This window comes from Schistocerca americana, chromosome 2 (assembly GCF_021461395.2).
Source record: "Schistocerca americana isolate TAMUIC-IGC-003095 chromosome 2, iqSchAmer2.1, whole genome shotgun sequence".
Taxonomy (NCBI): Eukaryota; Metazoa; Arthropoda; class Insecta; order Orthoptera; family Acrididae; genus Schistocerca; species Schistocerca americana.
Window position 1 is genome coordinate 1,484,938 of NC_060120.1, and position 14,578 is coordinate 1,499,515.

Genomic DNA, 14,578 nt, shown 5'->3' on the forward strand with positions numbered 1-14,578 from the left:
GACTGCTGTTGTTTCGCAACTGTAAGCGCAGTTACTGAAAGACCGCTCCACTTGTTGATACGTTCTTTAAGACCACGGACCTGTAAGTGTACTTAAATAAAGAGTAAATCAGCAACTGGTGCGGTTTTTCATTAACCAATACTCGTGCCTCTTAGTTGCTAAGGGAATGATGCATTCCTTGTCTGCCATTGTACTTCTTAGTGTCGTAGTCTATGGCGACACTTTTTCAGACCGATAATCCATGTAGGAACCGTCACGTATTCCGCAAGCAACAATTGTCTGAAACTGTGCTTGCTATACTCGTTGACGACATATAGAAAGCCTTCGATATGGCTCCGTATGTCTAGTAAGATATCATATGTGTTTACGGAAGATCGGAACAAGGTCTCTTAATTGAGGACTTACTGGCAAGAGGAATCTCAGTGGATAGCGTCTAATAGCGAGACATGATTCCAAGTGAAAGGAGCACCCAGGGTATGTACTGAAGGAAGTGTAATACCTTTCAGGCTGTATACCGAGGTGACTTGCGGCCATATCGGTTGGACCCTAGACGACTGGAAAACCATAGCTTCATCATATGAATCCCGATTTCAGCTGGTAAGAGCTGATGAGAGGGTTTGAGCGTGGCGCAGACCCCACGATGTCCAAGCTGATAGTGGTCCTCGCTCGGGCGTGAGTGCGTGTGCTGTCCTTAGCGAAAGTTAGTTTAAGTTAGATTAAGTAGTGTGTAAGCTTAGGGTCCGACCACCTAAGCAGTTTGGTGCCGTAAGATCTTACCACAAATTTACAAATACTCATTTGATCACTACATGTAACGCGAGGCGGACCCGCCATTATTAAAGGAGACCAAGGGTATTGTGTCGTCAGTAGAGAAGCACTAATAGAAGAATGGGTCGGCAAAGAGAGCTCAGTGCCTCTGTATGTGGAATATTCATTGGATGTAACTTGAGTAACATTTCTTTTGGAACATTTCAACTATTGTGAATGTGCCAAAATGGACTGTTGCTAATGTCATTGCGGAAGGGAAAACCAAAGGAACAGCCACAGGTACACCGAACCAGAAGACGCTTGAGTGCCGACGGGCAGGGACCAGCCGAGCGCTGCGGAGGGCGGCTGCGAAACGTCGCATGAAAAAAGCAGGATAATGAATCACTCTTTGGTTACAAAGTGCTTCCTTCTCGTCTCGTCGTGTACGATTGTAAGGCCAATTTGACGCTGTTTAAGGTCGCGCTGTGTGATAGACTGTCATGTGTACTTAGTGTAAAGTCGTAGACTTTCGAACCACCTAAGAGAAAAGTGAATTTCTTTTCCATCTCATGTTTTTGCCTTCTCTACCGCCTGCCTGTGTGGCCGAGCGGTTCTAGGCGCTACAGTCCGCAACCGCGTGACCGCTACGGTCGGAGGTTCGAATCCTGCCTCACGCAGGGATGTGTGTGATGTCCTTAGGTTAGTTAGGTTTAAGTAGTTTTAAGTTCTAGGGGACTGATGACCTCAGAACCACACCTTGGTGAAAGTGTACATAGCAGATTTCAAGCCGTTATAAAGGCAAAGTGTAGGCACGCCCCATATCAATGTCCACTAATGGGTGTCCTCATACCTTTGACCAGATATCGTAACTACGTGGACACCTGATCTTTGCTATACAGACGCAGCCTCCAGTGAGTTGTACAGTATTCTCCATCTTATGATTATATACTGTGTACGTTTCTCAGCCTCGTGCTTTCCCTGTAGCCTAGCCCGTGTTGTGAGTGTAAGCTGCTGGTGAGCGAGACCTCACTGCTCGTCCCGTTTCCACAGAGACGCTGCGCATGTACACCCCTGGCTCCGCCTCCGACCGCAAGTGCGTGAAGCCGTACCGCCTGCCCGCCACCGACACCTGTCCGGACGGACTCCAGCTGGAGCCTGGAGACGGCGTCTGGATCCCCGCACACGCCCTCCACCACGACGAGAAGTACTTCCCTGACCCCGAGCGCTTCGATCCGGAGCGCTTCAGCCCGGAGAACAAGCACCTCATCAAGCCCTTCACCTACATCCCGTTCGGCGTTGGACCTCGTATTTGCATTGGTAAGCCATTTTCTGTTCCACTTTCTTCATCTTCTCTACACGTTCTTTTTTAACGTAACTATCCCGTCGATACAGATTTTCCTCTCCACTGTTACTATTGATGCTTAAATGTTTAACGAAAGCTGTTTACATAAACACTTTACGTGTATTTCACTCCTCATCTTCACTAATAAGTACTGTCTGGGACACTGACAACGTCAAAACCATCTACACTGTGTTTATTGCACTTGCTACAGAATTGTTTAAAAACACACAGGGTGTCATTAAGTGGCTGCACTCAATTAGGCGTTTAAGTGGATAGTATTTTGCATGAGGCTCTGATTCAATGGAACGTTATTTTGGTCCTCGTTAAACTATAAATGTATTTTTAAGTTTCATTGCAACTGTCAAGTGTCAGATATTGCTGTGTTATTTTGACGAGTGACATTGAATGTAGCAGAACCGATATATTAAGCAGCATCTTTAGAGTCTCATGACAGCTGTGTTAGGGTACTGTGAGGCCAGCGCAGCGTACCACTTATTCAGTGTAGTCGTACAAAATTTTTTTAATGACTCTGGTGGTAGTCTTCTCAAAAATTTTCGTCCGCTGTTACACTTGGAGTTAGTTCGTGATCCCTTGAGAAATGAATACAGCCAGAGCAGCAGTAACAGTTAATTATACGCACTATAGGTCCTGCGTTAGTTATGCAGTATGTAGAAACGTGCACAACATAGAGTAGCGTGGAGACCTGGTTCAAACAATTTTTCGGACTCAAGACAACAATAGGTTCTGCATTCAACGCTCAGTTGGGCCTGTGTTTTTTATGTGTCTCATAAGAGGGCCATTTCAAAAGTCCTGCACGCTGCACATGCCCGACTGTTAAGGTGGCGTTATCGAGTTGAAATTCATGTCACTTGTGCACGAGATTTTAGTTGTGACAGTCGTACATAGCGATCAACCAGTACATTATGACGACCCACTTAGTAGCCGGTTCGTCCATCTTTGGCACGGATAACAGCGGGAACGCAATGAGGCTTTGGTAGGTGGGTGGAGGGAGTTGGCACCACATCTGCACACACAGGTCACCTGACACCCGTAAATTCCGGTGTGGGGGTCGGTGACCTCTGACGCCATGTTCAATCACATCCCAGATATGTTCGATCTAGGTCATATCTGACCAGTTGGGGAGCCAACACATCAGTGTGAACTCACCACTGCCTTCCTCGAAGCAGTCGATCACACTCCTGGGTCTTGCTACGTGCCGTATTATCTTGTCGAAAAAAGCCACTGCTGTCGGGAAAGATGATCGTCATGAAGGGCTGTACGTGGTCTACAACCAGTGCACGATACTCCGTGGCCGTCACGGTGCCTCGTACGAGCTCCACTGGAACCACGGATTACCACGTGAATGTTCATCAGCGCACAATGGAGTCGCCGCCAGCTTGTCTCTGTCCTACAGCACAGGTGCCAAGCAGCTGTTCCCCTGGAAGACGACGGATTCGCGCCCCCCGACCGACACGATGAAGAAGGCATGGGGGTTCATCAGATCGTACAACAACGCTCCACCACTGTACCAACGTCCAGTGCCAGTGGTCAAATGTGGACTTCGGTCACAGTTGCCGATGTCCTGGCTTTAACATTGACACACGCATGCGTCGTCGGCTATGGAGGCCCATTGTTAGGACTGTTCGGTGCCCTGGGTGTTCAGACTCACTTATACTCTGCCCAGCATTAAAATCTGATGTTAGTTCCGCTACGGTTCGCCGCCTGTCCTGTTTTACCAGTCTGCCAGCTTTCGACATCCGACATCCGTAATTAGGGGGACCGCCCAGCCCCATAAAATCCGCACGTGGTTTCACTTAATAAAGGCAAGGCCTCCGGTCCAGATTGTATAGCAGCCAGGTTCCTCTCAGAGTATGCTGATACAATAGGTCCATACTTAGCAATTATATACAACCACTCGCTCAAAGAAAGATACGTACCTAAAGACAGGAAAATTGCTCAAGTCACACCAATACCCAAAAAGGGAAGTAGGAGTAACCCGCTGAATTACAGGCCCATATCACTAACGTCGATTTCCAGTAGGGTTTTAGAACATATACTGTATTCCAACATTATGAAGTACCTCGAAGAAAACGATTTATTGACATATAGTCAGCACGGATTCAGAAAATATCGTTCTTGTGAAACACAATTAGCTCTTTATACTCATGAAGTAATGAGTGCTATTGACAGGGGATGTCAAATTGATTCCATATTTTTAGATTTCCAGAAGGCTTTCGACACCGTTACTCACAAGCGTCTTCTAACCAAACTGTGTGCCCACGGAGTATCGCCTCAGTTGTGCGAATGGATTCGTGGTTTCCTGTCAGAAAGGTCACAGTTCGTAGTAATAGACGAAAAGTCATCGAGTAAAACAGAAGTAATATCCGGCGTTCCCCAGGGAAGTGTTACAGGCCCTCTATTATTCCTGATCTATATTAACGACATAGGAGACAATCTGAGTAGCCGTCTTAGATTGTTTGCAGATGATGCTGTCATTTACCGTCTTGTGAAGTCATCAGATGATCAAAACAACTTGCAAAATGATTTAGATAAGATATCTGTAAGGTGCGAAAAGTGGCAATTGACCCTGAATAAAGAAGAGTGCGAAGTTATTCACATGAATGCTAAAATAAATCAGCTAAATTTCGATTACGCGATAAGTCACACAGATCTGAGGGCTGTAAATGCAACTAAATACTTAGGGATTAGAATTACAAATACCCTAAATTGAAACGAACACATAGATAATGTTGTGAGTAGAGCAAACCAAACACTGCCATTCATTGGCAGAATACTTAGGAGGTGCTACAGGTCTACCAAAGAGACTGCTTACACCACGCTTGTGCGCCCTATTCTGGAGTACTGCTGTGCGGTGTGGGATCCGCATCAGGTGGGACTGACGGATGACATCGAAAAAGTACAAAGAAGGGCAGCTCGTTTTGTATTATCGCGAAATAGGGGAGAAAGTGTCACAGACATGATACGTGAATTGGAGTGGCAATCATTAAAACAAAGGCGTTTTTCGTTGCGACGGGATCTTCTCATGAAATTTCAGTCACCAGTTTTCTCCTCCGATCGCGAAAACATTCTGTTGGCACCCACCTACATAGGGACAAATGATCATCACGATAAAATAAGAGAAATCAGGGCTCACACGGAGAAATTTAAATGCTGGTTTTTCCCGCGTGCCGTTCAACAGTGGAACGGTAGAGAGACAGCATGAAGGTGGTTCATTGAACCCTCTGCCAGGCACTTTATTGTGAGTAGCAGAGCACTCATGTATATTTAGATGTATATGTAGACCTTGGTTTCGTCACATGTTGAAGATACTCACCACAGCACTCCTCTAACACCCGACAAGTCGTACAGTTCCCGAAATGTTCGTGCCGAGCCTCAGGCCCCAAGTCAAACTCAGGTAGACCACGCGTCTTCCCCACTCCACACACGGACAGGACGCCCACCGGTACTACATGCACTGTGCGTGTGTCTGACTGGCAGTCACTCCTCGCCAGGTGAAGCTGCTGGCGCCTGGACGGGTTTACATCGTCATCAGGTCGGTGGTCGTAATGTTCTGTCTGGTCAGAACACCGGTTTGCGTGGCTGTGTTGTGACTACTACAGTTTTAAAATGGAAGCTCAAACCGAGCCTGATCGAATTACACGCAGTGAGCACAGTCCTACATAAAAATCGGGTACCTACGTGTAAAGGACCCAACGCAAATTCACAACGCTTTGAGAGAGGTGTGTATGTGAGATAGTGTAGTGGATCGTAGCACAGTGTCGCGGTGATTTCCACGTTTCTGTGGAGGTCGGGTAAGCATTGAGGACAACTGAAGAAGTGGAAGGCAATCAGCTGCAACAGACTACACCTCTCAGGTTATTGTTAATGACGTTTTGAGAGAGAATCGACGAAAGACACGTGAGGAAACTGCGTATGAGGTCACAGTGGCTGAATCTCCAGTTTAAAGAACAAGAACTGAATAGTTAAAGATGAGAGACATTGCTGCCAGTTGGGTTCCGCATGATTAGAGTGAAGAGCAGAAAGGAGGTTGCAAAAGAATCGCAGGAGAATTGCTTCAACGTTATCTGGCAGCAGGAGAACAGTTCCTGAAAGTATTGTTGCACTTGTTGAAATCTGTATACAAGATTCTGAGCCAGAACTGAAGTAGCAATCGTCAAAGTGGAAAAGTTCCGACTCTCCACGCTTGCAGCTGGTGTCCTGGTTTTTCGCGATAATGCAAGAACGCATATTGTCCTACCACGGAGAGAAACGCTCGACAAATATGGATGTTCATTATTTCCCCACCCACCACACAATCCTGATATGAACCCATCAGAGTTTGATTTGTCTCCCAGATTGAAGCAACAACTTTGTCGAAAACGTTCTGGTACAACTGACGAAGCACGTAGTGTGGTTATCCGAGTAATGAGACAGCTCAACAATGAAGATGGCCTATCCGGTGTACAGAGATTGCCAAAACGTTGGGAAGCTGCCGTAAACAAGAATGGAAGGTATTTTGTGAAATTAATTATTTTCTTCGATTCTGTCTTACAGTGTGTATAACTTCTGAGGCGACCCTCGCAGCAAGTTAATTAGCACCGTTTTTACGCCTAAACGTTCAATTATTGATATTCCCACAGCTGCTAGTTAACTTACCCCAAAGATCATAAGAAATCAGAGGGTTGCCACACACAACGGGATCAAGTCAGCTGTACGTTGAGGACACCTTTGTTTATATTTGGGCGTTCCATTAAATAGCACAGCTAAACAAGCTATATGGGGAAAAAGCTCCCGAACACCCAAATGAACTTACCTTCTGCGACGTTAGGTTGTGCACGGAAGCGTGAAGCCGAAATTGGACGTCCCGGTAGGATTTTTTACCCAATAATAACCAACCAGAAGAAGTAAGATAAAACAGTGCGTGATCGTACGGACCCACGAATCCGGACATTCCACGAGAGAGATTGCGCATGCGCGTAGCATCACAATTAGCGACGTTATTATGAAGAGGCTACTCCAGGAGGTCACTGATCCCAGTCGCAGCTGCGGTGTGTTAAATTAGCCGGTGCGTCCCGCCTAACTGTAAACTACACTCCTGGAGTCAATCATGAGCAGTTCTTATAAACAATGTTTGTTGTTGGCTGGGAAATGCCGTGTGATGCGTTCAGCTCCCTAACTGGAAAGGTTTTGAAAGGTTTTCTTCCGTTGTGTACATTGGGGCCTAGTAAAGTTTGAGAACCGCGACTTATGCGTATCGTGGGGTGCGGGTGTGCGGAGGGGAGGGGGGGGGGGGGGGCACTGAGCTGAGCTTTGCGTCCTCATCATCTAATGGACGGATCACAGGCCGCAATGTCACATGCCCTCACCCCATGAGACACTACGGAGTGGTTCGGAATTTAATCTGGTACATTTGTGCGAACCTTAAGACACCATCTTTCCTCCCAGTGCAGGAGAAAGTCAAGCTGTGAAAACGTCTTCCATAAGCAGCATTCTAACCTCCTACCTCCCAGTCTAGCCCCAACGCTTACTTCCGCGTTAACAAGCAATACAGTTCATCGAGAGACGATAGAATCTGTCTTCGTTGTTCAGCTGCTGCTCGGAAGCCATTTCTAACAGATTCGATCGGTTAATCATTTAGACAACTTGATCATGCTACGACGAGATTCGAAAACAAGACATCGATTCCGAAAACGCAGTCGTATCGCAAATACAGCGTGTGCAACTTGCTGCTGATGATGACAGCATCTCTGCACTCACTTCGGCCGAAACAGTTTATATTGATTTAATAATTAAGAAATCTTTGACTTCTTCCGTAACCGAAAAACGAAGCCCAACTGGTTTAAAGAAACTGAGAAAGACCTAGTAGAATTAAAGATTTCAGAAAATTCACTTATTGATCGAACAGCTAAATTAATTACTAAAGTTGAAAACATAAGGTTCCAAGACAAATCCACACAAAAGTCCAAACCCTTCATCTCGGAAGAAGGGAGGAGAAGAAAATCAGAAAGAATGAAAAAGTACTGGGCCTAAAGAAAAGAACAACGCACAAAGAAACGATTGATCCAGCGTACCCCAAAGTGGGTGAAACGAAAGAAGAAGAATTTAGATGGTAGTGCCAATCATAACGCAACTGGAAGAGCCAAAGATGCTCACCAAATAACTGCAAAGAAAATAATTAATTTAGGCATATACGATCGTGTGTTTACAATGAACAAATACCACTGTTTAGCTGCTGGTTACATAGCAGAGATTTAATTACTTTGAAAGTACCATATGTATACACTACACAGAATGTCACAGAAACATGCGCATAAAGTGCACTATTTAAATAGCTAGAAAAAAGCAGTCTGTGGCTGTATTCATACATAGTATTATTCCTAACAATTTGGAAAGTTATAATACTGAAAATTAACTGTAATTAGTGAAAATGGGCTGTAGTTACTGAGAATCAGTTTTTCTCCACCGGACAATCCAAACACGCCACAACAGATTAATGCTAACTGCACATGACTGTAATTGTTACAATTAACTCAATCTTAGTTATCAAAAAAGATTAAAACTCTGCTCACGAAGCCAATACAAATACAGTAAGCCACAACGACTAGTAAAATTATGAAATCAAATTTAGGAAACGAATCGTAATTAAGATTACTAGAGCTACTGAGATTCTTTCAGATAATTCATCCATTGAAAAAATCTTACAGTTGTGGTACCTGAGGGATGACATTATGTTTCGCAGGGATAAGTAGTAAACTGAAGTAATGTTAGTAAATATTTGGAACAGTAACGGGAAATCAGAGACACCAAGTGCGAAGTAAGTTTTTAAGTTTTACAAATCGAGTGCAGTCCCGCAGTTTATTTATGACAGTGAAATTGGATGTTAACGTAAAAAGACAAAAGAAGAATTCGAACTTGAGAGGCAGAGTTTGTGAGGAGAACTAGCAGAGTTACAGCATCAGTGACGAAACGAAACCATATGGGCTTAATTAAAAAACTTTCGCCATCTTCCAATGTATGACTTTTCATACTGAAGCTCTTCTATTAAGTGCAACGAATAACGACTAACTTCAGATCTTTAATTATATAAACAATCAAACTATTTCTTAGAAAACTTCATAGTTCCGGCACTAATTGATTTATGATCATGTCTCTTATAAATGGTACTAAGACTTCCAACAGCGTAAAAATAAACAATCCTGATTCACATAATAATAAATAAGACTATCATGTAAACAATAATAATAATAATTTTATTCAAGAGAAACCTTAATTCCACTGAAACTGTCATATACAAACTGTTGATCTGAACTTCCTTTTTTAAATGCTAAATAGGAGATCACTTTCTAATGTTCTGCAAAATTATATTTGTTTGGTTGCAAACCGGCTTTCGGATCTTAGGTCATCTTCAGGCGATGATAATTACGTGCGACTTACACAGATATTATTCGTACAAAAGATACAAAAATGGTGCCTAATGTTTACATATGAAAACATTTTTTTTTTCTTTTTTGGTCACGTAAAATTAAATTACATTAACAAAAAAGGTGGAGGAACAAAATTCTTACGTTGTGATATATTTAACAGTTTATGTATTTATGGCTTGAACCTATTATTTGTAACAGAAACTTAACAAACAGGAAAGAGTGAATTGAGTCTGGTGATTTAATATTATATTGTGTGTCACGTGTTTGGTTTATTTGGTAGCGAATACATGGCACAGAATGCCAGCTTAATAGTAAATGGTCAGACTCAGTTACCTTTTTCTTAAATTCACTTATAGATACAAGGTTCAAATTGTAAAGATTCACCTTGTTTCTTATCCTTTGTTAAATGCATGTCCATTTAAAAACTTTGTCCCCTCCCCCCTTTTGTAGTAAATGTAATTATTTCTGTGTGACAAATAAAAAAATTATGTTTTGCTTTGTAAACACTATGCGTCTTTTGCACAATCAATTATGTGTTTAAGCCACACATCATTTCTTGCTGTTTTTGCGACATTCGGTTGTCACCTGCAGACGGCGTAAGAACCCGAAAGATGAATCGCTAGAAAACAAATGTAATTTTGCAGATCATTAGGAAATGTTTTCCCATTTAATATTATTAAATACTACTATCATGTTCTGCCAAGCACCAATGAAAAGTTTTCTTGGAAAAAGAAAAGACCTCACATAGCTGCTTGTTATGAGAGTCACATTGCCATCATCTGTCTGTGTTTGAGTGACCAAGCAGACGTACCTGTACATGCGAAACACCTGTCGTGAGGTAAAGGTATAGGCTCATACCGTACTCGTTTACCTACAACCAGTTATTTGTGTCCCTGCATCCCATCCCATCACATCACACTGCTGCCTCACCTTCTACAGCAGCCTCACTGACCAATTCCGCTCCTCTTACAGCTCTACCCTAACGGCACACTGCACAATTTCTGCTTTTCTGACTCATGTAGTTATTGTTACTCCTAGCTATTTATATAATTCCTTTCATTTTGTTATTTTTTATCATAAAGAAAATAACGTTTGCCATTACTTGAAATGTAATACTAAATGCAAAAATAGCCTCTAGATGAATTTGTAGGGCTAATAAGTAGTACACACAGGAGGAAGCTATAAGTGTACTGCAAAATCTAACAGAGCATTTGAAATAAGTTGTGGCTAATTTTGCGAAGTTTAATACAGAACTGAATTTTTTGTGTTGGTCAAATGCTTCTGCCCCAAGAACATGGCTTTTACAAAAAACTCAAATTTAACATTTCTGTGTTATGACATAATTAAAATGAGCGTTGTAATATATTAATACTTTTGTAATGTTGAGTCAATTCCTTGTGTTGCACGTGAATAATATGAACAGTTTGACTTCTTTGCACATCTCACACTGTGCTTCACGTCTTCATGGAATACGAGTGACGTCGTATAACAGTAATAAACCACCTCAGTCGCAACTGAACTGTTTTCATTAACGCTACTGGGTTCAGGGTGCTTATGCCATCTTCAGGCATATTGCATTCTGTTGCTTTATGCCTCTGCCTAAAATCATAACAATCTGCTTACAAGCATCTGAGTATTCAAATCCTAACTAAATGGACGCCACATTTTAACAGACGGACTTCCCATATGATGAGCATGCAGTTTTCATTACGATAATCAGTAATAATAGAAATGTCTACGAAAATACGTGCATTTTTTCTGTGCGCTAAGTTTTACCTGTACGCAGCGCTGGCTATTCAGTTTACGTATGTTTCTTCACTGGATAAACCATCCGTGTTTCAGCCCAGAGGTTCGCACTGCTGGAGTTGAAGGTGATGCTCATCTACCTGCTGTCTAAGTTTACTCTCCGCGTGGTCGACAAGACGCCGGTACCTCTGCAGACCAAGCCGAACAGCCTCATGTTGTCCATCAAAGGTGGCGCCTGGCTGGGAATCAGTCCCAGATCGTGAAGCATTAAAAAGTGATTGGAAGAGCCGAAGCTACCTGATATATATACTCTGTGATTTGCACTTAAGTATAACTTAATTTACCCCCAGGTGCTACTGAATTACCGAGGTCAGCATAGACTCTGACTTCCCTGATGATAGTGTATCTTGATGGCATGGACTCCGCAAAATGGGAAAGCTTGCAGCAGAGAACGTAGATCGTGCCATTGAGGTTACTGGTGTCTCAGATTACGCTTTTTCAAGTCTGTAGAGTGTGAGACATCAATTGCGTGGCGTCCTACGATTTAATACGTTCTATTCCTGAGGGGTAGGGGGATGAGCTTGTGGCAGACATCATCTACCAACAGGTCTGTGCATAATTTATGTGTTACGGTCGCTATCACATGAGCTACGAGTTCCAATACTTCCAACACACCACACCCAGTGCAAATGGAACCAGTTCACACTAACTCAGCAACTTTTAGCTACTCAGCAACCGGACTCCACAAATTTTCCAAAACCGGCCATACAGCAAGTACACGAACTTCGCAACCAGCAGCAGCTTTTCGACTTTCTCTTGGCCACTCCTCGAACCACATTAGTGAGACATGTTGTGGGTATGTAACAACGTTAAGCGAAAAAATAATATTACATTATCATTACAAAATTGACAAGAAGCCACTTTATTGCCATGAATATCCCAAACAGCAGAAGGAAGTTGAAAAAGCTTTCAAAGGAAGTAACTTGTACAAAGTGTTCCACTATTATGGGTACAAACGACAGGGATCCGTAGAGGGCTATGATATCAGTAAATAATTCCAATAAATATAGGTCCAGAAACCAACTGTTTCCTCAGTACAACATATACGACCGAGTACATGAATATCTTACAACTGAGTCCCTCAGGATTCAAGCAGCAGATACATACACGAGGGCAAACACATTGCAGCTGTTTGGCATGGCCACCGTTCGAGTGAAAACAAGCTTGAGCACGTCTCCTCATCGACGCCCATACACGTTAATAGATCACAGTCATGTCCAGAATACTTTGACAACCATCCCCCAGCTCATAGACACTAACAGCAGGGCTAAAATACACCAGAGCTTTTAAATATAACCACACAAAAATGTAGACGTAGCCTTAGATGTTAACAGTGTTGTAACATTGAGATGACTGCACTTGTACAACATTGTATCGGGAAAGAATTGGTATCTGGACCTGTATTTACTAGGATTATTTGCTTGTTTCATTCTTCTCCATGCGTCCCTTTGGTTTATACCTACAACAGTGAAACACCTTGTATGACAACTAGCTTCAAGTACAGTAATGAGAATATATTCTGGAGGTATGTTTAAGCTAAGGATAGCATTTAAATTATGTGAGAGCCATATTTCAGTTTGCACAGTCTGCCATTTCGTCATTGCAGAGGTTTCTTTTTCTGAATGAATACTTGTCTTTCTTTGATATGGCATGGGACCGGAGCCGACAAAATTTAGTGTACTGTAGGAGTCTCTTTGTACTTTTCTCAAATTACTCACAAAAATCTATGTGTTAGAGTGAAGTGATTCAAGCGAAGAGTTAAAACGAGAATGAAAACTCTCTCTGTACTTCTCAAAAGTGCAGAAGACTCGTCTGCCCGAAAACATAAACGCGCTCTTCTACCTGAAGAACAAGGTACGCGATTCGGGTATGGGGTTAAGGGATCCTCCCTTGAGCTTTTATGAATTGCGGAGTGCGCACAATACAGCTAGAACTCCGGCGACACACAATTGGTTTTCCACGTTCTGTTTACTGCTGTCGACAAGTGGCAACTGTGGCGCGTGGTTAACGTAGCTACTATTGGGGAACGGTGGCGGACGTAGTTCGTGGAGAGGAGATGATGATGCGTAGTAGAGGTTCACATATGTTGTTGCCGTGGAACAAAGACTCTTCGGCTGGTGTGTGGTACAGCAACTGCTCCACTTGCTGTTAACGACTTTATGTAGCCTACGAAGACTTCTGACAGTTACGCGTTACAATAACAGATGAGACTGTGGTGGTGGATTTATCCGAGTCCAAGTGTTTGCGGCGGTAGCCTTTTGATATGAGGGCACATGAAATGCGATTGCTTGAACGATATTGGGAACAGAGAATACGTGCCCGTGGCTATCAGAGGAAGAAGTGCCACAGTTCACTATCGTAAAACGTATTAAAGTAGATTTGTAAAGACTACTGAGTTTCTCAAAATGCACATTCTCCCATGGCATTATCTTGTGCCGCCTCTATACGGGAAATGACAACGTTGCAGTGATCCAACACACAATGCTACTTCCTACTGCCCTCCCAGCGTTTAAAGCTGAAAATAGGGAGAACCATAAGTAACAAGCTTCTTTATCCCGCCCAACACTCGAGCATTTGATTTGTTGTTGTGAAACGAGTCAGAGTGTAGTTTAAGTTAACGCTGCTCTAAGGACAGATTGACTTAAAAGCATTATTTGTTGTAATAAATTATTTTTCTAACAATGTCTCAATGACAGCTGATTTAATGTGTGTGTTACAGCTATGATGAAATGTATTGTATTCTATTATTTATCAATAAAATACACATTGTTTTACACCACTGAATTTTTTACTCGCTCTTCATACGATTGACAATACAATAGTAACAAGCTAATTCCTTGTGAAGATTTTTTTTTAATTAATCTCCTATATTTGTCCAAAATTGAGCTAGTGTCCCACAGCTGTAATCACGATATTGCTGGAAGGATATGAGCAACATTCATATTTTTTTTTAAGTTGTGCCGGAATATGTTATGTTGAGAGCCAACCAAGGAAAGAAAATTAACGCTGCTTACAAGGAACACCTTGAGTTTGAGGACGCTAGTTCAGTCTTCATTAAGGCTCATTAGAAAGTGTTGTGTTAACAGTTACGACAGGGAAAATATTAGGTGCTAACGACTAAACATCTGCATCAGAAGGGCGATCGAAAATGAGCGTCCGGGAGGTGCAGAGATCAACCTTCTGTGGGATTTATGTATTACATTTGACAAAATTGACATCATCGACAGTCAAGAAATGCTGAAAACAAACTTCTAACTTG

The 14,578-nt window shown here is 42.7% G+C and overlaps 1 protein-coding gene across 1 annotated transcript in view; it reads left to right on the top strand.

Annotated features, from left to right (window-relative positions):
- LOC124593201 (cytochrome P450 9e2-like) overlaps window positions 1-14,098 on the top strand; it is a 30,239-nt gene extending 16,141 nt beyond the window's left edge. The window contains exons 7-8 of the mRNA XM_047131906.1: window positions 1,798-2,064; window positions 11,356-14,098. Coding sequence (XP_046987862.1) covers window positions 1,798-2,064; window positions 11,356-11,522 — 434 coding nt within the window. The 3' untranslated portion in view covers window positions 11,523-14,098. The remainder of the gene's footprint in view (window positions 1-1,797; window positions 2,065-11,355) is intronic.
- Window positions 14,099-14,578: the final 480 nt, after the last annotated feature.